Source organism: Mustelus asterias, chromosome 9, assembly GCF_964213995.1.
Source record: "Mustelus asterias chromosome 9, sMusAst1.hap1.1, whole genome shotgun sequence".
Lineage (NCBI taxonomy): Eukaryota > Metazoa > Chordata > Chondrichthyes > Carcharhiniformes > Triakidae > Mustelus > Mustelus asterias.
In genome coordinates this window covers 89,827,458-89,852,809 of record NC_135809.1, presented here as the reverse complement: position 1 = coordinate 89,852,809, position 25,352 = coordinate 89,827,458, and the positions used below count along the sequence as shown (strand labels likewise).

The following is a 25,352-nucleotide window of genomic DNA, read 5'->3' as shown; positions in this document are numbered from 1 at the left end:
AGCATAGTGCTGTTAAGTCTATATTGCTTCTCCTTATCCTTTCAACCCAAAATGCATCACCTCACATTTATTTGCATTAAATTCAATCTGCCACTTGTCTGCCCATTATATTTGCCTATCTATAACTGGATATTTATCGGATAAGATGCAACATATATAGATTGAACCTTTGGAGGAGAACGTGAAGGATCTTGGAGAAGTGGATGGAGGACCCACTTTGCAGCAGTGGGGATAAGTGTAAAGAGTTTTACGCAGGTTGGCAACATTGGTGAAGTTTAAGATGTGGAACTTGAAGCCTAGCTCATGGTTGAACAGGATAAGGAGAATAGAGAAGGTGGAATCAGGGAGCAAGGGTAAATGGCTGGGAGCCCAAGACAAATTTGACAAGTCTCAGTTTCATTTTTGTATTACAAATATTTTAAGCATTAATTGTGACTGCATTGATTGAAGCTCATTTAACAGCTCAAGTATTGAACAGAATTTGATGTCTTTGACAGAAATTGAAGGAGACATTCTGGGGGCAATTCCCAATTCTCTTTGTACACACATAAATCTCAGCTATGCTATATTGCTTCTTGTATAAAAGTAATCACAGTATAGATGAGAAGAAGATTCACCATGTTGAATATAAGAAAAGGACTAGGCTTTTCAGCCCTTCAAACTTGTTTCATTTTTCAAGTAGAGCATGATTGATGTATACCTCAACTCCATTTATAAATCATAGTTCAATTTCCCCTTGGTTTAATAAAGTCAATGTACCACATGCTTTCCCTTTTTTTTCTTTGATCATCTTTTCTTCCTGTCTTTTTATTTCCCATTCAGCAACTAATCTGAAATTATTACATAGAATTTTACAGGAAAGAAACAGGCCTCAGTTCTGTTTATACCCCAATTCAAGCTGCCTCTCACTTTCATCTGACACTGTTAACAATACAGCCAATACTTCCTCCTGCATGTATTTATTTCTTTGTATTAACTTGTGCATCTCTACTTTCACTTACAAATCGGATTTTGAATTGCAGCTCCTTATGTCAATAGAATCATAGAATGATTGCTGCCCAGGAGGTGACCATTCAGCCCATCATGTCAGTGCCAATTCTCCACAAGAACAACTCAGCTAGTCCCACTCCCCCACCTTTCCCTGTAGCCCTGCAAAATGTTTCTCTTCAAATATCCAATTCTCTTTTGAAATCATGATTTAAACTGACTCCAGCGCACACTCGAGGAGTGCATTCCAGATCCTAAACACTTTCTGCATAACAATGTTTTCTCATGTTTCCTTGGTTCTTACGTGATTCATCTTAAATCGATGTCCTCTGGTTCTCAACCCTTCCCCAATAAAAATAGTTTATCCATTTTTACTTTGTTCTGACTCTTGATTTTAAAACCTCCATCAAATCTCCTCTCAAATCTCTGAGAATAGACCTATATAATCTGTAGCTGAAGTCCCACTTGAATCATCTTGTAAATCTGTTTTTAATCTGCTCTCTTCACACCCATCCGAAAGTATAGTGCCCAGAATTGGACACAGCACTCCAGTTGAAACCAAACCAATGTTTTATAAAGGATCACCATAAACTTCCTGCTTTTATACTGTGTGCCTCTATTAAGTGTTTATTCTGATCCTTTTGCTCCAGTACTGTAACCAACCTGAATTTTTTTTTTGACTATTTCACAGAGCGTGGGCATCACTGAATAGGCCAGAATTTATTGCCCATCCCTGATTGCTCTTAAGGTGACAGTGAGCTGCCGTCTTGAACTGCTGCAGGCCATATGGTGTTAGCACACCCACAGTGCTGTTAGGAAGGAATTTCAGGATTTTGACCGAGTGACAGTGGAAGGAACTGTAATATAGTTCCAAGTCAGGGTGGTGTATGGCTTGGAGGAGACCGTGTAGGTAGTGGTGTTCTCTTGTGTCTCTTGTCCTCGTCTTTAGAGGTGGTAGAGGTTCACAAATTTGAAATATGCTGAAGAAGGAGCCCGATGAGTTGCTCTAGTGCATCTTGTAGATGGTACACAGTGATCCAGAGAGTGAATATTTAAGGTGTTGGATGGATTGCCAATCAAGTGGGCTGCTTTGTTCCGATGCTATCAAGCTTCTTGTGTATTTTTGGAGTTGCACTCATCCAGATGAGTGGAGAGTATTCCATCATGCTTCAGATTTACATACAAGCATGCAGATTAGGAGCAGGAGTAGATCATTCAACCTCTTGAGCTTTTTCTGTCATTCAATAAAATTACAACTGATCTGATTGTGCTATCAACTCCATGTTCCATGTACCCAGATAACCTTTGACTCCATAGTTATATAAGGAACAGGAGTAGACCATTCAACCTCTTGAGCCTGCTTTGCCATTCAATAAGATCACAACTGATCTGATGTGCCTTCAATTCCATGTCCCACCCACCCCGATAACCTTTGACTCCCTTGTTAGAGAAGAATCTATCTCTGCCTTAAAAATATTGATTGATTCTGCCTCCATTGCTTTCTGAGAAAGAGAATTCCAAAGATTCATGACTAAAGAGAAGAAAATTCTTCTCAACTTCATCTTAAATGGGAGGCCCCTAATTTTCAAACTGTAACCCCAAATTCTCATCTCTCCCACATTCTTTCAGCATGTGAAGACCCCTTGGGATCTTGGATGTTTCAGTAAGATGACACCTGAATCTTCTAAACTCCAATGGATACAGGTATAGCATTTCCAATCTTTCATGAAAGTTAACGCCACCACACACCCCCACCCCCCATCCCCTACTTTTGTATTCCTTTTAGAACATAGAACATAGAAAGCCACAGCACAAACAGGCCCTTCGGCCCACAAGTTGTGCCGATCACATCCCCACCTCTAGGCCTATCTATAGCCCTCAATCCCATTAAATCCCATGTACTCATCCAGAAGTCTCTTAAAAGACCCCAACGAGTTTGCCTCCACCACCACCGACGTCAGCCGATTCCACTCACCCACCACCCTCTGAGTGAAAAACTTACCCCTGACATCTCCTCTGTACCTACCCCCCAGCACCTTAAACCTGTGTCCTCTCGTAGCAACCATTTCAGCCCTTGGAAATAGCCTCTGAGAGTCTACCCTATCCAGACCTCTCAACATCTTGTAAACCTCTATCAGGTCACCTCTCATCCTTCGTCTCTCCAGGGAGAAGAGACCAAGCTCCCTCAACCTATCCTCATAAGGCATGCCCCCCAATCCAGGCAACATCCTTGTAAATCTCCTCTGCACCCTTTCAATGGCTTCAACATCTTTCCTGTAATGAGGTGACCAGAACTGCGCGCAGTACTCCAAGTGGGGTCTAACCAGGGTCCTATAAAGCTGCAGCATTATCTCCCGACTCCTAAACTCAATCCCTCGATTAATGAAGGCCAGTACGCCGTACGCCTTCTTGACCGCATCCTCCACCTGCGAGGCCGATTTAAGAGTCCTATGGACCCGGACCCCAAGGTCCTTCTGATCCTCTACACTGCTAAGAATGGTACCCTTCATATTATACTGCTGCTTCATCCCATTGGATCTGCCAAAATGGATCACCACACACTTATCCGGGTTGAAGTCCATCTGCCACTTCTCCGCCCAGTCTTGCATTCTATCTATGTCTCGCTGCAACTTCTGACATCCCTCCAAACTATCCACAACACCACCTACCTTGGTGTCGTCAGCAAACTTACCAACCCATCCCTCCACTTCCTCATCCAGGTCATTTATGAAAATGACAAACAGCAAGGGTCCCAGAACAGATCCCTGGGGCACTCCACTGGTCACTGACCTCCGTGCAGAGAAAGACCCCTCCACAGCCACTCTCTGCCTTCTGCAGGCAAGCCAGTTCTGGATCCACAAGGCAACAGCCCTTTGGATCCCATGCCCTCTCACTTTCTCAAGAAGTCTTGCATGGGGGACCTTATCGAACGCCTTGCTGAAGTCCATATAGACCACATCCACCGCTCTTCCTTCGTCAATGTGTTTGGTCACATTTTCAAAGAACTCAACCAGGCTCGTAAGGCATGACCTGCCCTTGACAAAGCCGTGCTGACTACTTTTGATCATACTAAACTTCTCTAGATGATCATAAATCCTGTCTCTCAGGATCCTCTCCATCAACTTACCAACCACTGAGGTTAGACTCACCGGTCGGTAATTTCCCGGGCTGTCCCTGTTCCCTTTCTTGAATATAGGGACCACATCTGCAATCCTCCAATCCTCCGGAACCTCTCCCGTCTCCATCGACGATGCAAAGATCATCGCCAAAGGCTCCGCAATCTCCTCCCTCGCCTCCCACAGTAACCTGGGGTACATCCCATCCGGTCCCGGCGACTTACCAACCTTGATGCCATTCAATAGTTCCAACACATCCTCTTTCTTTTCCCTTGCAATAAACAACATTATCCATTTACCACCCTAATCAGGGAAACCTGTACCTACATAATGTTAGTAAGATGTCTCACAACACCAGGTTAAAGTCCAACAGGTTTATTTGGCAGCACTAGCTTTCGGAGTCTCAAGCTCCTTCATCAGGTGAGTGAGGACTTGTGTTCACAAACAGGGCATATAAAGACACAAACTCAATTTACAAGATAATAGTTGGAATGTGAGTCTTTACAGCTAATCAAGTCTCAAAGGTACAGACAATGTGAGTGGAGAGAGGGCCAAGCACAGGTTAAAGAGGTGTGTATTGTCTCCAGACAGGACAGTTAGTGAGATTTTGCAAGCCCAGGCAAGTCGTGGGGGTTACAGATAGTGTGACATGAACCCAAGATCCCGGTTGAGGCTGTCTTCATGTGTGCGGAGCTTGGCTATCAGTTTCTGCTCAGCGATTCTGCGTTGTCGTGTGTCATGAAGGCCGCCTTGGAGAACGCATACCCGAAGATCAGAGGCTGAATGCCCGTGACTGCTGTAGTGTTCCCCGACTGGAAGGGAACACTCCTGTCTGGTGATTGTGGAGCGGTGTTCATTCATTGTCGTAGCGTCTGCATGGTCTCCCCAATGTACCATGCCTCAGGACATCCTTTCCTTTCCTGCAGCATACCAGGTACACTGGTACCAGACAACATACTACATAATGTACTACAACAGACTACATAATGTTACCTGGTTCAGGTACCAAGACACCCTGATCCGTCAGAGTTCTGCAATCTCCCTCAATGTAAATAATATGCTGCTTTTCTAATTTTCCTAAGAGAACAAGTTCACATTTTCCCATATTATGCAGTTTTTGGACATCAGGAAGAGAGTTACTTACTGCAGTTTTCCCAGACTCTAACCTGCTCTTGCAGCCGCAGTATTTATATGGCTGATCCAGTTCATTTCTGGTCAATGGTAAAGTCCTGGATGTAGTTAGATGGAAATTCAATGCTGGTGATGCTATTGAATATCAGGGAGATGGTTAGATTCTCTCTTGTTGGAGATCACTTTTGAGAACACTAAGGAAATGTTTTGAAGTACTGTGTTTTTAAGTGAGCCCCACTAATGACTGTGATATCACTTTTTTTTATTGACATTGACATGCTAGTCTCCAATTTGAAATCCTCGCCAAAATTGTGAATGTAAATGAAATAATTTAATTTCAAAATGCAAGATTATCTAATCTCACCTACCATCTTGGGAGAAGGGACTCCAATCTTTTGCTTTGGAATAAACAAGTCTTGTACTTAATGAACATATATTTTTCATTTTGACATAGATGGGAAACCGCATTTTTGTGTGTGATTTCTCAAAAGCAACATCCTCTCTCAACATAAAAATGAAACTGACAATGAAGAAAAAACACGTTAAAAACCATCTTATTAAACAAATTCTAAGTGCCGAATGAGCGTGAAAACGGGAAATAACTCAATTTTTTTGGGAGAGTTAAAAGTTGAATCTTACCTCACTCTGAAAAAAAAAAGCAAGATCTGTTTCCTGCCAGCAGGGGGAGGGGGCAGGTCCTAAACTCACCAAAAGCTGGCAGATAGTAGCAAAGGGCGCCATTGCACATGCTCAGATCTCTGTGTTCTGTGAACGCAGATATCTGTCGATCACTGCCTCCCCCAGCTACCGCTGGCCTTCGTGGCCAAACACCTTCCCCCTTTCAGGCCTCACCCCCTTGGCACTGCCCAGTTCCCAGGGAGCACTGCCAATGTGCCAGGCTGACAGTACCAGGGTGCCAGGCTGGAACTGCCCAAGGGGCACCCCCCCTCTGCCCCGACCTCCCAGGGGTCCTCGATAGCCTCTGGTCCTACCCACCGGCGAGTCCTTTACGACTGGTCCCCATTGGTGGGGACCATACATGATTCTCATCAGTGAGGATCTACACCGGCGAGGCCGCAGAGGCAAGTGAGCCTGGACGATTATGTCCTGGGCTCACTTGTAATATTTAAATTCTATTTTGAATAGAATTTAAATATTGAGATCAGGGCGCGAGGCTGATCTTGCTGGAAATCCAGTGCCAGTAAGATCGTGAGAGGCAAGAAACAATCTTTGTTTCTTTTACTTAGATCCTTTGAACTTATGGGGATTTATGTCTCAAAAGAATCATCCAAATTGTGGAACCCACTGTTATAAGACTCCTGGTTCAGGACTGAAGATTTCTAAGCTTTTCCTGTTGAGGCTGACAACCATTTAGAGTGCACTGTACAATAGAATCATTTAGGGTTGTAGCTTTTTGGTGCTTGTGAACTGTTGAGGTAAATCAGAAGTTGAAGCAATCAATTCTGTTCTTCTGAGATTTTGTTGTTATCAGAGTCAGTTGACTTGACTATGAAGATATGCAAATAAATCTGATGATTGTTTGTATGGGACTGATTTAGAAAACTGTGCTTTTTAGCACCAGTTCAATTCCATGTTTTCTGAAACATTTTAGGTTCAGTGCAATAATATAAGTCAACATATCATTAGACTGTCTTCAAATAGCCAAAACACTGGCAGACCAATTTCCAAAACTTCACACAACTGTTGAACGATAATCTGAGATTTCTCTTGACGACAAACTGAAAGAAAGAATTCATTTCAATAGCATTAGAAAGCATACATATTTTTCTGAGAATTCTGAAACTTTTTCTTGCAGCACCAGTTTACATTAGCATCCAACAGGGCATCCCAAAGCCAATCCACAGTTACGAAAGCTGATATTTCTTTGACTATATTGGTTAATGAAACTAGCCAATATTCCTTCAATAAATCAATTTTTGTAATTAACATTACCTGTCCAATCTTAATATAATCCTAATCACGGAATCGGATACAAATCTGATTTGGCTACTGCATTAACATTGCAATAATCTAGACATAATTGCCATGACTCATTTGGTTTTGGTAGCATTACATAGCTGAGCTCCAACTAAGTAACTTGGTTCAGTAATGTAATTTTCTATCATGAACTTGAGCTTTTCCCTCATATGGGTTAACTTCTCCGGATTGAGTCCAAGGATGTTGCTTCTGGCCAAAGATGTTTTCTCTGGGTTATTAAAGATAAAGTCTACATTGTCCCAGATGACTATAGGTTGCTCTTCCCTTTGAGTGGGAAGAGTTGACTCATAAAAACATAGAAAATAGGAGCTGGAGAAGGCCATTCAGCCCTTTGAGTCTGCTCCACCATTCATTTTGGTCATAGTTGATCATCCTGATCCCATATCCTTTGATTCCCTTTGCCTCAAATTGTTATATCTAACTGCTTCTTGAAAACATTCAATGTTTTGGCCTAAACTACTTTCTGAGGTAATGAGTTCCATAAGCTAACCATTTTCTGGAAAAAGAAGTGTCTTCTCATCTCTGTCCTAAATGGTCTAGCCTGTATCCTCAGACTGTGACCCCTGGTTCTAGACACCTTGTTAACTCCCACTTACCTGACGAAGGAGCAGCGCTCCGAAAGCTAGTGGCTTTTGCTACCAAATAAACCTGTTGGACTTTAACCTGGTGTTGTGAGACTTCTTACTGTCTAGACACCTCCACAATCAGTAACATCCTTCTTGCATCTATCCTGTCTAGTACTGTTAAAATTTTAAAAGTTTCTATGAGATTCCCCCCTCATTCTTCTGAACTCGAGCAAATACAAACCTAACCAACTTAACCTCTTCTCATATGTCAGTCTTGCCATCCCAGTAATCAGTCTGGTAAACCTTCTCTGCACTCTCTCTAGAGCAAGAATATCCTTCCTCAGATAAGGAGACTAAACTGCACACAATATTCCAGATGTGGCCTCAACAAGGCCCTATATAATTGGAGAAAGACATCCTTGTTCCTGTACTTGAATCCTCTCGCTATGAAGGCCAATACACCATTTGTCTTTTTGCTGCCTGCTGCAACTGCATGCTTAACTTCAGTGACATCCACTGGCTCCCCTTCATCATCCCTACTAGTTACATCCTTGAAGAACACCACTAGATTCGTCAAGCCTGATTTCCCTTTCATAAATCCATGCTGACTTTGTCCAATCCTGCAACTGTCTTCAAAAGTGTTTTGCTATAAAAGTTTTGATAATGGATTCTAGAATTTTCCCCACTACTGACATGTGGCTTACTGGTCTGTAATTCCCTGTTTTCTCTCTATCTCCGTTTTTAAACAGTGGGGTTACATTAGCTACCCTCCAATCTGGAAGAGCTGTTCCAGAATCTATAGAATCTTGGAAGATGACCATCAATGCATCCACTATTTCTCAGGCCAGTTCCTTAAGTACCCTGGGATGTAAATTATCAGGCACTGGGGAATTATCAGCCTTCAATCCCACCAGTTTCCCCAAACCATTTCTCTACTAATACTGATCTCCTGCAGTTCCTCCTTCTCACTAAACCTTGTGTTCCCCAACATTTCTGGTATCTTATTTGTGCCCTTCTTTGTGAAGATGGAATCAAAGTAGGTATTCAGTTGGTCAGCCATTTCTTTGTTCCCCATTATAAATTCCCCTGTTTCTAACTGTAAAGGACCTAAATTTCTCTTCACCAATCTTTTTCTCCTCATATACCTATAGAAACTTTTAAAATCAATTTTTATGTTCCGCGCAAGCTTGCTCTCATACTCTATTTCCCCATCTTAATCAGTCCCTTGGTCCTCCTTTGCTGAATTCTAAACGGTTCCCAATCCTCAGATCTGTTGCTTTTCTTGACCAATTTGTATGCCTCTCCCTTGGATCTAATACTATCTCTAATTTCCCTTGTAAGCCATGGTTTGACCAATTTTCCAGTTTTACTTTTGAGCCAGACAGGAATAAACAATTGTTGCAGTTCATCCATGTGCTCCTTGAACATCTGCCATGCCTATCCACCATCATCTCTTTAAGTAACATTTCCAGATCTATCATTGCTACTCGTGCCTCATGTCATTGTAGTTTCCTTTATTAAGATTCAGCATTCTAGTCTCAGAATCAACTATGTCACTCCACTTGATGAAAAATTCTATCATGTTATGGTCACTCATCTCCAAGGGGTCTTGCACAACTAGATTGCCAATTATCCCTTTCTCATTACACTATACCCAGTTTAGAATGGTCTGCTCTCTAGTTGGATTCTCAACATATTGGTCCAGAAAACCACCCTGTATACATTCCAGGAGTTCCTCCTCTACGATATGGTGACTAATTTATTTTGACTTCTGGCCTATTAATACAAATCAATTCATGAGTTTGTAATAGCTTTCATAAGTTACCATGACAGTTTACTGGAACATAACTTCATACTATATCTACATTTTTAAGCTCCTCCTTATTATCGAATCTGATTACTGGAGGGTCAACTTGGAATTTTCCACTTCTGATTCATTCTCCATGTGTTCTGATATTTTTATTTCGCTCTCTACATCTTTTATTACTGTGAATGCACTCCTTTCCTGATCATCTTCTCTGTCATAATATTGCTTTAACATATTGACGTGACACACCCGCTGACTTTTTCACCTGTCTGGTGTACTTGGTATATGCTTTATATCATTGAGTTTCTTTTTGATTTGATAAAGTCCGGTGAATTCCACTCTTAACAGTTCACCAGAGACAGGGAACAATATTAACACTGTGGGTGAAATCTTACCAAAAAATGTCAAGGTATTGTTTCTGGCGAGAAGACCGGCATGTTTCTCTCAAGAGAAAACGGGCAAAAAGAAACAAGGGGATGATTCACGCCGTCATAAAGTGGGGGCGAGGCCTAAACACTCCATTAAAACCCAGCTGCACCATTTTAAAAGGGCATCCCAATCAGAGCAGCAATAAACCTCCCGCCCACCCCACCACTAAGGTCTCCCTCCCACGTCACCCATCGAAGCCAGCATTCACTCCGACCCCTACACCCCACCCCCCCTTAAAATGTAACCAATGATAACATTGGATCTGTTGTAGTGTGACCAATGGTAACATGCTTTAAGGGTCAGCTGACCCAGTAAACTATGTAACCAATGACATGATGTGGTGGTTAGCTGACTCAGTATTAATAAGAAGCTGCTGAGGTTTGTGGGAGCTTGGAATGGCCCAGGGTGAGGCCTCAAGTGTTGAAGTAATGAAGTTTCTTTATTAAACCTTTTTCTTTTGACTTATAAGTTGGAGTAAGCTTTGTTTTATTTTATTGCCTACAACTGAAGAGTTCCTTCAGGTGGATCAACACCCGCTCCTCCAGATCATCAGTGCCCATCCCCCTGCCTTGTGATCAGCGGCCCCTCCACCGCCCTCCCCAAATGATCATCGGAGGCATCCCTGCTTGTCTGTCTGCGCCCGGGCCACAATCACATCTGCATGAATCCACCACCCCCCCACCCCCACCCCAAATGAGGCTCCCACTGGCGCCTGCCTCCTGGCAGTGGTTGGCACTGTCAAATTGACGTGGACCAACCTGTGCCATGTTCCTTGTCCCCTGGGGATTATATTTACTTTACTTTTATGTCCCTGGGGAGACCCCCACATCAGGTTCAGGCCACTTACGGACATCGCCGGTGAGGGTCAGGGAAGATCCAAAGTTGAGTACTTTTAGATCTTCAGCCCCCGCCGGCATTCTCATGGATGGCGAACATAACCTCAACATTTCAACCTTTGACATTTTTATCTGATGTAGCTTTCATTGCTTTTTGAGCAATTTCCAAATACACTTTGGCCAACTCACATGCTTTGGTTAATCTTTCTCAGATATTTCACATGCGTCAAAAGTATAGGGCGCGATCTTACGAAAAAAATTCCGAATGAACAAAAAAATGGGAGAGAATCATATCGGCTTTTTGGGCAAGCTGCGAGTCGCAATCTTATGGCACTTAGTGCAAAAAAAGTCCCAGGATGCTATTCTTGCCAGCAGGGGGTCAGAGCCAGAGCTCGCCTGAGAAGCCAGCTGCTGAGTTCTTGGGACTATATTGCGCAGACATCCCAATCACCCATTTCACTGGCAAAACAGAGTTGGTACGATTGAGGGAAAGTCAGGCAGGATGAGGTCGCACGATCGTGCCCACAGTGTTTATACATTTTTCTTCAATTAGTTTTGGGGGTGCTCTAGTAAAAATTGAATTCCTTTATCCCAATCATTAGGACTTTCCTTGACTATGGGCTTTAATCATGGGGAGCGTGAAAACAGGAGAGAATTGCAATTTTTCTTTTGGGCAACAGCACAGAACACCGAGATCTGTCACTGCTTTCCCCCAGCGATCGCTGGCCTCTGCAGCCGATTCCCCCAGACTCTGCTACCACGGGGCTCTGCAGCCATTCTCCCCCTCCCCCCACACAAACCGGCTGATTGCTGGCTGCAGAGTTAGCAGCGTCCCTCCCCCTTCACCCCCCTGATCGTGGTTGCAGAGCACACAGCCACTCCCCACCGATCGCAGTTGCAGAGCACACAGCCTCCCGCCCCCACCCTGATCGCCAGGGTGCACAGGGTCCCAGCCCCGATTGGATGGCTCCCTTCAGGCTCCCGCCCCCTCCAATTTGGCCCTGCTCTCCTCAGGCCCTGACCCCTCAGGCACTGGCTGGTGCCCAGCGGGCACACAGCCATTGTGCCAGGCTGCCAGTGTCAGAGTGCCTGGTGGGCATTACCAGGTTGGCAGTGTCAGGCTGGCACTCCGAAGGGGGGGGGGCAGGGAGGCTCAATGGTTTCTGGTTCCACCGGCATGGCCACTATGACAGGACACCGTTGATGGGAACCGTACATGATTAGGTGATCCTCTCCGATGAGGACCTTCACTGGCGAGGCCACAGAGACGAGTGAGCTCGGACAATTGCATTTCACTTGTAATGTTTAGATTCTATTTGAAATCTCGCTGGATACTCGGTGCCAGTAAGAGGGCAAGAAATCGGGCGCGAACCTAATTTCTTGGCTCTGTCGCAATCTTGCCGGCTCGCCCCACCCATTGGCCGGTGGGGCAAGATGGTAAGATCACCCCCATGGTCTTTATAGTTTGATTCCATCTTTCTCATACTCCTTGTGATTGTGGATGATAAGCTGAAGAGAAAACTTCTTTGATTCCCAAATTATTCATTATTTCTTTGAATATTTGCAACATAAAATTTAGTCTGATTTATTTCTTTAGGTAATCCATATCCTACTTAATCTATTAAGACCCCACCAAGAATTCTTCAAAAGCTCATATCGGAATTAAGTGCGCAGGCTTAATTGATGATTGGTGTTTCCCCACTACCTAGTATGTTTGGTAGAATTTAGCCATGTCTTTAAGCTTGATCAATAGAAAGGTTTGAATATTTTAGCTTGCGATTTCCTAATCCCTAAGTGACCTGTCATTGGAATCTTGTGAGCCATTCAATTTTGTTATGATATTCAGATGGAACTACCACTTGAGGTATTACTGCCCACTCCCCATCTGCTGGTATTTGAGGTGTTCTCCATTTCCTTATTAGCACTTTGTCTTTTAAATAATAACACACGGGTATTGGTTCTGATTCTGTCTCTGAGTAGGATGTTTGATACAGCTCTCTCAACTGGGGATCAATCTTTGGTATTTCTGCTAAAGAAGATGGGCTAAGCATGTTAACCTTCTTTTTAGCTTTTTCTTAAGATTTCGAAAATGGTGTCAGATAACCTGATTATCTACATCATCCCTCTTTTGTGTAGATTCTTCCTCTTCCTGTTTTAATATTATGGGCCCGAGATCTAGTCATGACAGAGTCAGGACACAATCCAGGATATTCCTCCTGTTTCTTTCATTTCCATTGGTTGCTCTAACACACTGGAGTATGTGAAGCATAGCAGCTACTGAGGGAACATGGTCATTGTGGGAGGGAGTGGGTGACCTGGTGTTGGCAGAGACCAGTGTATGAAGGGATTTGGGGTGTGAGGGAGGGGTCCAGTGGGAGACTGGGTGTGGTTCATTTACTCTGTCTGAGCGAAGGAGATCATTCATCTTCTTCCAACACTGCTCCGTCCTCTTCTGTAGGGCGCTTGCACTGACCAGAGCTGCCACTGCATCCCAGGCAGGGGTGGTCGGTCTGCGGAACGGCCAACTCCTGGAGCATAGGTATAGGGTTTCTTGCTTTGTGCCACTCCATCATGCAGTCTAGTGAGGGCCCCATCTGTGAAGCACGTGGCTGCCATTCACTGCAGTGATTGTGGAATTTGTGCTGGGGAGTCGTTTATATGAAGCTCCCGTCTGCTTGTAATAGTTAAATCATTATGCAACGGCAAATCAGTGGGGATGTGCTACTGGAGCAAAGCAAAACACGTGGGAATAAAAACTAATACTAATAAGCTGTAAGATTTGGACCAAAGGCACACCAGCACCATCGGCATACAACACTCTGTTTTTCATGCCGGAACCATCACTTTGCCATTTTTATGGTAAGATTGCACCCGTTGTGTATCACCCTTTAAAGCACTTCAGTAGTCCGCAAATTGCTCTTATGACAGACCAGTATACACACTCATAGCTGTGCCTATCAGGACACACTTTAACATTAAAGACCAAGCATCCTTTGGCCACTTAAACTTTGCAGCTATCTTTTCAAATGAGGTGAAATATCTTTCAACTCCATCCATTGTAAACTTGAGTACTAAATGAAGATTTTTACTTGAATCAAAATTTTCAGTGGATTCAGAGTCTTCCTCTGGACTCCTAACTCTTCATAGAATCCTACAGTGCAGAAGGAGGCCATTCGGCCCATCGAGCCTGCACCAACCACAATCCCACCCAGGCCCTATCCCCATAACCCCATGCATTTTGCCCTAACTAATCCCCCTGACACTAAGGGGCAATTTACCATGGCCAATCAACCTAACACGCACATCTTTGGACATCTTTCTTCCTTTATTCTAGATTTTTCTCCAGCCAAATTGTATTGTTTGACTTCTTTCTCTCTTTGAAACTCAAGCTTAAGTTTTTGCTTTTCTGTTTCTTTTGCTCTTGCCCTTTCCTCCAATTCAGGTTTTTTTTCAGTTTTTCTACTTTTCAACTTCAAAATTCTGCATTTCTCTGTCACTTTCTATTTCAAACTATTTCATTTATTTTTCTTTTTCTATTTCAAGTTGCTTCATTTGCAACTGATTTTTTGCTAACTCTAGCTCTGATACACCATTTTCAGGTTTCTATTCTTTTAAATCTAAATGCTGGGCAATTAATACAATCATATAATTTTTACAAGATCCTGCTTTTATTTCTACTTTCAATTGATCTGTTAATTCTCTTAGTGTAGCTTTAGTCAAGGATTCAAATAATCCAGTTGCATTTGCTATTTCCAGAAAAGTCTTAACAACAGTCAAAGCAATTTTTGAGTTCCAAACAGTATAAAGTACTTCTAAGCAAATCTTGCTTCTATGCACAGTCCTTTACATATTAATTTCTTTACAAATTTCTTCACAGATCTCACTTAAATCCAAGGATTTTTAATTCTGCAAGAATCTCCACTTTGTTACAATCCCAACTGGACAAGTCAAATGCCAGATTGAAATCTGACTTGATGGATCCTAATTTTGTTTGTCTTTTAACATGAATAAACATTTATTAAACATGAATTATATTACACCAAAAAAAAGGTTGGAAAGATCTCAGTATAAACACAAAAAAAGATTCAAACTCACACCATTCCCCTTATCTGAGCAATACCTTGCAGAGACAAAAGCCCAGTGAAGATATACCACTTTTTAACACCAAGACCTGTTGCTTAGGCTGGTTCTGTTGCAAACAGTTTTATTCCAGCTGATTTCTGAGCATTCACTAGCTTTCTCCCTAAATGGTATCTCACCCAAAAATCAAACGCTAAACTCATTACTATTTAAATTGCGGAGCAAAAACCAGTTTCCTTATAACTGCTGTCTTCAATCTCTGACATACAAAGACATTCTGAACTTAATTTCCATCTCTCTGTGTCTCACTGTCACTAGGCAACAGCATAATTTTTTCTACCATGTGTTTCTTTTTCAAATTCACTAAGCCTCCAATTCCTTTTTGACCCATCTCTTCACCTCAATGGTTGTAAAACCTCATTAAAACTGTATGTATACAAACAAATTCAGAAAATCTAACCTTTTCATTTGGAGATCCTCCAGACTTCCTGACGCCATGCTCTCAAAAAAAATCTAAAACCATATTTCACTTTCCTCCACATATAAATATAAATACAAATTAAACTTTAAAGTTTTACACTGTCTCTAACAAAACCCATTTGGATTCATAGTGACTATCAGTGTAACACAAACTTACTTCAGTTCCATCTTTAGTCGTTCAAGTGTTTTGTTAAGATTCTTGTTTCTCACTGAGACTGGCACATCAGGAACAAACCAAGCTACAATGTACTTGATGGAAACAACAACATTCTAAAACAGAAATAAAAACAGTTGTTTGATTTTTGTTCTTGTACAGTAAGCTATCACACTTCAGTAATGTTGATATTTAATAACATATAAATCCTCAAACTGTATTTATCTCAAGCAAAGCACCAGCATTTATTACTGTGTAATAAGCACCACATGATCTAGAGGTTTCTCAAATTTATTACTGTGTAACAATACGGAGAAGAAAGCCTATTTACCTCAAATAAGACCAGAAAGGCCAAACGAGCAGCAAATATATGCCAGAACTGGACTGTATACTCATTGTCATGAACATTTCTGTAATCACGATACCTGAGAAGGAGGCATAGTATAAGCAATCAAAACTTGAGCTGAATCAATTAGCAGTGCCAAATAAATGTACTGAGAAGCACTAGTCCAGAAAACCAATTGGTCAGGATCTTGCCAAATGTACTGAGATTGCACCTGTCATTCTCTCATGTCAGCCCTTGGATTAAAAACTCATAAAATGTTGGTCTACAGGCTGAACTTGGGCCTCCTAAGAGGTTAACAGCACTATTGGGTTGCTCATCAGATATATCTGTGCCAACCCTATGCTGGGTCTAAACTGAGGGCTGAAATTGTCGAAATGCTCCACTGTAGAGTTCCCAACACTGACCCCTCCCACACCAATGGCCATATTAGAAGTTGGCAGATATTGTAACCCTCCCCCCAACAAGTCAGCATAAAGTGATTCTGGACTAATATCTGTTTTTACGTGTATTATCTTAAATAATGTTCATCTGAAGAATTAGTCTGCAGTCTTAAGAATGCACTGCAACAAATCATCGAGGTTAACGGGGTGGATGGGAATGTGAGGGATGATGGGGGTGGATGGGCATGTGGTGGATGATCAAGGGGGAGGGGCTGGGATGCTTGGGGTGATGGGGAGGTGGGCGAAGAGGATGGGGATGTTGGGCAGAGGGGGTGCGGGGTGAGGGGATGGGGATGTCAGTGAGGGGTAGGGGGGATAGGGCTGAGATACTTCCTTGGTGGGGAGGGGATTCATTCTTATTTGTGGAGCCGGTTCTCAGCTCTAAGAATCCCTGGCCTGCCAGAATGACAGCACAAACCCTGCCCACTTTTTTTTAGATGTTAAAGTGTCAAGATCTGGAGAGAGGAGACCAATGAAACTGGACAATTTCACTCCAGTTTCTCACCAGAATTGACACTTTGCCAAATTCTGGTAAGATCGTCCCCACTATCCTCTCATGTCAACAAGGAAAGACCAACATCACATTCAAACAACAAAAAATCCCTCTCATTAAGCTTCTTTCAAGATTACATAGTCCAGGTTTTTCCTCAAAACTCAGTTCTCGGAGAATAAATTAGTGTAATGGTCCTTTTCAAAGCTCCATAAATGCTCAAAAGTTTCTTTTTTTGTAATTTCTTGGTTTCTACAACTTCTAGTTCAGTATCAGATTTAAACAGGAAATTCTTGAAATAGTCAGCAAGTCTAACAGTATCCATGCAGAGAGAAATAGTTGACATTTCAGGGCTGATCTTTCATCAAAATTCTAGTTTATCTTCTATGAATTTGGCCAAAGTACATTCATTTATCTAACAAGATACTCATGGATTGAACAGTTATAGATTAGTTTCTCCTATTCAGTTTTAAAAACGATGTCCACTATGAAGCCAAACCACATTAACCAGGAACGTAACTGATTTGAGACATAGGGACCTAGGATCAGGAATAGGTCATTTAGCTCCTTGAGATAATTGATGATCTGTGACCTAACGCCACATAACTGCCATTGTTTCATATCTTAGTATCTTTTATTAACAAAATATTAGATTTAAAATTAACAATTTCAGATTTAAAATTAACAATTAATCAAGCATCAGTTGACATTTAGGGAAGAGAATCCCAAAATTCTACCATCTTTTGTGTTTTGTGTTTCCTGATTTTATTCCTGAAAAATCTGGCTCTAATTTTTAAGCTATACCCTCTAATCCTAGATTCCCCAGCGGAAATGTTTTCAGCTCAACAACTGTTCTTGTTTCTGATAATTATCCATTTACTTGTTGCAAAGTGTGAATGTGTAAACATTGAGTTAAAACAGATTTTGCTGTGTGCACTCCACACTCAACTCTTAACACTTTGCTCAACCTCACAACTGCAAGAGGTATTGAGCAAGGTAACTGGAAGGTGTTATGTATGTTGGGACATAACCCTTTTAAGGGAATGGGTCATGTGATCCTAGGTGTCTGGAGATCTGCTGGGGATCGCCCTGGGAGGGTAGCAGAAACTGGAGAGTGGAGCGAGTAAGACTTGCAAATATGTGTTCCCCGATGTCTGTCTATGGAGTCAGTTCTTGGGCTACGTCCCTAGTAGCTAAATACAAAACTCTGGTGACAAACGTTGGAATGACAGGCGGTTCGTAGGGTGAAGGATCAGGACTTTCATCGCGGACCACCTGCCAAGATCCACAGTGCAATGAAAAATAAAAACGCCCTCAGAGGACAGGTGGGACCTGGGGCGTGGAGGTGGGGGCGGTGTGGGAAGCAGCGTTGAACGGACTCAAATGCCATCAGCAGTTGCAAAGTTTTGTCCCCATGGTTGTCACTGGAATTGGTGGTTGTGGGACGGTCGGAGGACATTCAGTCATCGGGCGACCACGAGTACCGAGCACTTGAGGAGAAAGGAGTGCAGGATCTAGCGCAGGCAAGAGGCTTTGGGCCTAGTTCAGGGGCAGGAAAACCCATGCCGGCAGAAAGGAAAAATGGCAGGAATATTTGGCATGATAGGCATGTTCAGCGAGGAAATCGATCACGGATGACCAACATCGAGCGGTTTAGTATATTTTTGACAGCAAATAGGGTGGTGGATGCCCTCATCGTGCTAGTCTTTCTTAGCATGGTTAGAAGCAAGACATTCGGCATTTTGAGGAACTTACTGCAGCCAGAGAGACCGGCTGAAAAGTCTTTCCAGGAGTTGTGTGCTGTATTGGAGGGGCATTTCACACAAAAACCAATGATAATCATGGAGCATTTCCATTTTTTTAAGCGAGACCAGTTGGAGGGTGAGACCATCACCAAATTTGTGGCTACCCTCAAAAGCCTCGCTGAGCATTGCAAATTTGGGACTTTCTTTCAGGGAGCAGTGCGGGACCGGCTTGTGTGTGGCCTCCAACAGGAAGCAATTCAGGGAAGATTGCTGGCAGTGCCGCAACTGAAGTTTAAGAAGGTTCTTGAAATTATGATCTCAATGGAACAGGCCACAGTGAGGCAGCGCATTTAGGTGCTAGTGTGAGGATGCACAAGTTGGCACCAAAGAGTCAGCCACGGGGCGAGGAATGCTGCCATTGTGGCCGGGTGGATCACACAGAGCTCAGTTGCTGGACGAGGGGATTTCAGTGCTGGAACTGTCGGAAAATGGGCCACATTGCCTGAAAATGCAGAGCACCAGTGCCCCAGGACAGTGTGAAGTCAAAGCGATTGGGGTCAAGACCAAGGAACAAGTGGCAAGTGGCCAGTGTAGACGAGGACAAGGAGTCCATGGGTTATCAAATGAAACAGAGAAGACTGAGAAGATGCAGTTTAAACTAAACATTTTGTCTTTGTGGGGGTGAAGCAGATGGGTTCTGGGCGATGCAGAAAGTGAAAGGGAACTAGTGAAGATGAAGGTAGACACAGGGGTGGTAGTGTCATTGACCCCAGAATCAATATATAAGGAAAAGTTGAGTCATCTACCCCTGAAGCCAGCGAACATCACTGAGGACATACATGGAACAGCTGCTCCCTCTTAAGGGCGATGTCTCAGCCAAGGTACAGCTGAGGACCCAGTGCATGGAGTTACTTTTTGTATTTGGTAAAAGGTGACTACCCCATGCTGTTTGGATAATCCTGGCTGAAACAATTGAAATTGAACTGGGAGGTGGTGAACAGATTAACGGAGTCTGATTCAAGCCTGAACGATGTGTTCAGTGTAACCCTTGCCAAGATGAAATGAGTGAAAGTGAGCCTACAGCTGAAGCCAGATGCATGCCCAAAGAGCATGAAGGCATATCCAGTGACGTACACATCAAACCCAAGGTGGAGGCCGATCTTGAGAGATTAATAGGTTTGGGGGTATTGGAACCAGTGGCCACAAATGAGTGGGCCACATCCATTGTTCCTGTCATGAAGACCAATAGCTCAGTGAGGCTATGCAGGGATTTTAAAGTCATGGTGAACCCTGGGCTATGTGCGGAGTAGTATCCATTGCCACTTATCAAAAACCTGTTTAATGGCTTTGCTGGAGGTCAGAAATTTACCAAAATGGATCTCTCCCAAGCCTCTCTACAAGTGGGGGTGCCACTAACCATCATTACCCAAGAAGGGTTGTTCTGTTACAAACAACTGTCTTTTGGGATCACGTCAGCCCCAGCCATATTTCAAAGAGCCATGGACCAAGTATTGAGCAATCTCCTGGGAGTCCAATGTTACCTGGACAACTTTCTGGTAATGGGTTCCACAGATGAGGAACACTTACAATACTTAGAAAAGATGGTGAAGGAACTACAGGAATATGGGCTGCAGATTAAGAAGGAGAAATGTGAGTTTTTCAGGAACTCTGTTAATATTTAGGGCATGTTATTGACAGGGAAGGAATACATAAAGCACCGAAGACGCTGAGGACCATAATGGAGGCACCGAGATTGGAAAACGTGTCCCAGTTGAGATCCTTCCTGGGACTCATAAACTAATATGGCAAATTTGTGCCTGACTTGGTAACAGTATTGAAACCACTGCATCGGTTATTAATGAAGGGACAGGCATGAAAGTGGGCGTCGGAGTGTGATAAGGCTTACCGGGCAACGAAGAAGGCATTGAAGGACTCTGGGATCTTACTTCATTTTAGTCCCAGACTGCCTCTTCAGCTGGCCTGTGATGTCTCGCCGTATGGCGTGAGAGCAGTGAGAGCAATGCTATCCCATGTGATGATAAACGAGGAAAACAGGCCCATTGCACTTGCATCTAGGTCATTTTCTAAAGCAGAAGAAAATTATGTGCAAATAGAGAAGGAAGCACTAGGCATCATTTTTGGTGTTACCAAATTTCATCACTATCTATATGGCAGGCTGTTTGTCTTACTGACGGACCACAGACCGCTGACTACGATTTTGGGACCTCACTTAGGGATTCCATCTATAGCCGCAACTCGGTTGCAGCGGTGGGCGTTGATATTGTCTGGCCACCTGTATGAGATTCGTTACCGCCAGTCAAACCAACATGCATACGCAGATGCTTTATCCAGGCTGTCGTTGCCTTGTAATAAAGAGACCCTGGACGAGATTATCAAAATCATATACTTTTCATAAGATGATAAGGTACGAATTCCAGCTGCTCAGGTGAAAAACACCACATGGAAGGATCCCATACTTAGTCAGGTGGTAGACCTCGTCTGGAAGGGAAAAATAAGCTGACAGAAGAATCTGGAACTGAAGCCATATTTAAGCCTTCAGAAGGAACTGTCAATAAAGAATGGTTGTTTGCTATGCGGGTTATCATTCCCCCTTCTATGAGGAGAAAGATGCTGAAGCAACTGCACCAAGGGCACCCAGGCATGGTGCAAATGAAAGAGATGGCCTGCAGTTATGTATGGTGGCCAAAAGTGGATGTGAGCATTGAGGAGAAAGCGGGCTCATGCGTATCGTGTTCCAAAATTTGTGAGGCACCAACCACGTCATCATTGCACCCATGGGAATGGCCTAAGGAGCCTTGGGAATGTGTCCACGTAGATTTTGCAAGGCCGGTGAAAGGCCATATACTACTGGTGGCCATCGACGCACACTCAAAAGTGGCCAGAAATGATATGTATGAAGTCGACGACCACAGAAATGACCCGCAAGAGTCAACACCTGTGAGTGACAGCAGACGGCAGTTCGTATAGCGGGACTTTGCGGAGTACATGGAACTGCATGGAATTCGTCTTGTATAGTCTATGCTCTACCACCCAGAAATGAATGGCTTAGCAGAGTATTTTTGTACAGTCTATTAAACTTTTCCTGGAGCTTCATGGGGGGTGGGGTCACTGAAGCAAAGATTAAACAAGTTCTTAAATGTGTACAGGAACACTCCCCATGCAACAACGAAATACACCCCAGCGGCTTTGATGTTTGGGAGACAGTTGGATACAATGTTTGACCTACTGTGGCTGGTTGAGATGAGACAAAAAGAGTGGTGGAGAGGAACCATGAGGTGCAGATAGCCCGTCAGGCCGAGCATATCAAGATGAGAGCATTCCAAAAGGGTGAGTTGGTACTTGTCAGGAGCTACTCATCGGGCGAAAAGTGGGTTCTGGCTGCGATTGTGGCCAAGACAGGGCCATTGTCCTATACGGTGAAAACTCGGGACAAGTTGGTTTGGCAACAGTATGCGGACCCACTGCTTGTGGCCCCACGTCAAGGGGTCAGAGTGTCATCAAGAACTTCAGAGGTGTTCCGAAAGGCATCAGTGGGGGTACCAAGAGAGGGAGGCATGGGACACATAGCCATTCCTTCTAATGAGGAAACTGGCTGGCTAACACTGACAACCGACGCTGTGCGGGAAGAGGGTTCACAGATTAGGGTTTCACCGAGACCACAATCGCCAGAGATGAACCAAAAGACAGTTCCAGCTCCAAGGCGGCAACCTTTACGGGACCGTCATCCCTAAGACAGATTGATCCTTACTTAATGTGTACTTATTGGAAGGAAGTAGACATTTTCATAGCATTCATATTTAAAATTCTGATATCGACTATTGTAATATAATGATCGAAGTTGCTATAATACAGAAACCAAAAATTCTCTTTTATCAATAAGTCAAACTGATCGTAATCTTTTGAAATTTCATGGTACCTGAAACTGATTAATGTCCAGGTGATGGATGTACGGATGAGAAAACAAAAGAAAATATGATCATTATGTAAATAATACTGTGTTTCCATCACATTGCATCGGGTAAATTCTGTAAAAAAAATGTTTGCAATTGTTGTTACTAATTTTATGTAAATAAGTTAGATACTGTTGCTGTTATGGGGGATTGTTGTTTAAGGGAAAGAAGTGTTATGTATGTTGGGAGCATTGCCCCTTTAAGGGACTGGGTCATGTGACCAAGGGTGTCTGGAGATCTGCTGGGGACCGCCCTGGGAGGGCAGTAGGAGTTGGAAAGTGAAGCGAGTGAAACTTGCAAATAAATAGTGTTCCCCGGGGCCAACGATCGGCCACGGCGGTGATCGGAAGGCCATGTCCAGGTTGTGGGGGAGTGACAGATCTCCCAGTACACTTGTACACAGTGCACTGGGAGATTGGGCCGCATGCGCAATAGCTCATCAGCCGGCTTCCTAACGTGAATAGGCTCCAACTCCTCCCCCTACTGGAAGAATCACATTTTGCCTTTTTTTTCTAAATGCCACAAGATAGTGTCTGGGAGCTCACCCATAAAATGGGCATGGTTCTCTCCCCTTTTCACGCTTGTTCAGCACTTAGAAATTTTTTTATAAGATCGCCCCCGATATTTTTATATTTTGTGAATGTATATATCATTCTGACTAACCTATAAAATTATTATTTTTTTAAACTGGACAAAGACTTTAAACTGACAGAAGCCATGACGGGCTATCACTCAAACAGAACAAATTTGAGCAACATCCTCATCATCTTTTAAAGGTAATAATGTCCCTGTGACAGCAGCCCAGGGCTTGTACAAGGACCTTTACATTACCACATGTACATTGTCCAAGGACAGAAGGACCCCAGAAACCTCTGTTGAATTTATTAATGGTTTAAACATTAACCATGTTAAGAATCCAGATCAGGAATATCAATTCTATGTTCAAACTAAGGTGGAGAAATAGGAGTCATGTCGCATGAGAACCCCCAAAAATGCCAGAACCTTTTCTTGTGGAGCTGAAAAATGGCAGACTGCCATTTTCCATCGAGCAAGCAGCAGCAGAAGAGGGCTCTGTCTGAATTTTTGAATATCTCCCCACCTGCACTGTTTTCTAGTGGAACTTCTGAACTTCTGTACCAGCGCCCACAAGACTAATTCATCTCTACATGCCTCTCCCATTGTGGAAGTCATCGCTATGGGAAATTGGATTAATCAGCTTCAGCCAGCTAAACTACATGAAGTGACACACCAGTAAACTTTCGATTTTGAACTCTGGACTCCAGTGAAACAATAATTATTTTCTTTTGTCTGTAGTCTTTGTCCTGTATATCTCTTTCTGTTCTCTATCCTATCTTTATCATATGAATGAAAAGGAGGCCACATCATGCCCCGCTTAGATTTGAGGCAGTGCAAATAAATTAACCATGTGAATTTGTTTGATGTGGGGTTATTAATAGAGAATTGGATCACACCAAAACTGAGGCATTGGGAAAATACCCCACCAACTATAAAGAAGGAAAATTAAAATCAAAACCATCTTTCTTTTTACGCTCAGGTGGTGAGAGGAGAAATCAGGGCTTTTTAATTAAACCCCTCCTCTTGTCCGTAACAGTATAGACAGGGATATAAAGGCTTGACAATATTATACCTGCAGTAGGTTACTTGGAATCCCAGTGACTTTGACCCATTGTCCTTCGGTTCCGTAAGCTGAAAATCTTTCACATAGAACACAGCGAGGCTACTATTAACGTATCCCATCAAACAACTGCAAGGTAAACAAATGGTCAAAGGTACATTCAGAAATAAAAGCACACAGAAATGGACAGTGTGGAGTATCAGTGTAGTACAAATTCACATGGACATTTTCATCCCAGAGATCTGTGACCTTTTGATGCATATAAATGATAGGGGAATCTTACCAAAAAAATGGCAGAATTGTTTCTAGCGAAAAAACCAGCATGTTTCTCTCCATGCAGTGAGGAGGGGCAGGGGGGTGGTAAGGCCTCAACATGCTGGCAAAACCTGGTTGCACACAAATAGGGGCGCCATCTTTAAAGGGTGCCCAAAGCAGAACAGCAATAAACCTGTACCCCATCACTCCGCGGTGGTCTCAGGAGCTCCCCTCCCTACCCTCAATTGGAGTCAGCATTTCTCTGTGCCCCCCCCCAATCATGACCCCTAACCCCACCCCGATCATTGGCCCCTGCCCCACAGTCGGAGTCGGCATCCACCCCACCCAAAACCCACCATCAACTCCTGCTCTTCCATCTGCTCCCGGCCACCACCACATGCAAATGAATTCTCCCACCTGCCTCATCCATGACGCTCATACTGTGGCCTGTCCCATGGCATGGGTTGGCACTGCACACTAGTGTCAGTGCCTGGCCATGTCCCTCTTTCCCTGGGGATATACTCACCTTTATGCCCCAGGGAGACCCCCATGACTGGTTGATGTCCAGGTGAACAGTTGTAAACCGCGCTGGTGTGATGTCACATTGGTGAGGTTTCAACATATGGTGTGGGGGGCGGGGTGGGGGTGGGGGGATGGTGGTGGGTGTCAATATGTAGCAAGGGAATGAGTTAATGTGATTGAAATGTATTGAAATTAATATAAAGCAGGGTTTACTCCCTTAACGTTCCGGCAAGAGGTAGGGTAGATCCAAGATCATGATTTCATTGGTGAGAACTGCGACTTCTGGATCTTGAGCCTCTGCCGGCATTCGCAAGGATGATGAGTGTGGGCTCACACTCGCTCCCCATGTACCCATATTTCATA

At 43.4% G+C, this 25,352-nt stretch overlaps 1 protein-coding gene across 2 annotated transcripts in view; it reads right to left on the bottom strand.

Moving 5' to 3' along the window:
• LOC144499161 (anoctamin-9-like) overlaps window positions 1–25,352 on the bottom strand; it is a 133,477-nt gene that overhangs the window by 6,491 nt on the left and 101,634 nt on the right. The window contains exons 21-24 of one of the 2 annotated variants that reach the window (XM_078221243.1): window positions 24,225–24,341; window positions 15,916–16,009; window positions 15,588–15,700; window positions 4,465–6,973 (exon numbers count right to left, since the gene is read on the bottom strand). In XM_078221243.1, coding sequence (XP_078077369.1) covers window positions 6,928–6,973; window positions 15,588–15,700; window positions 15,916–16,009; window positions 24,225–24,341 — 370 coding nt within the window. In that variant the 3' untranslated portion in view covers window positions 4,465–6,927. Of the gene's footprint in view, window positions 1–4,464; window positions 6,974–15,587; window positions 15,701–15,915; window positions 16,010–24,224; window positions 24,342–25,352 lie in introns of those variants that run through there. The other variant, XM_078221242.1, reaches the window with a different exon arrangement.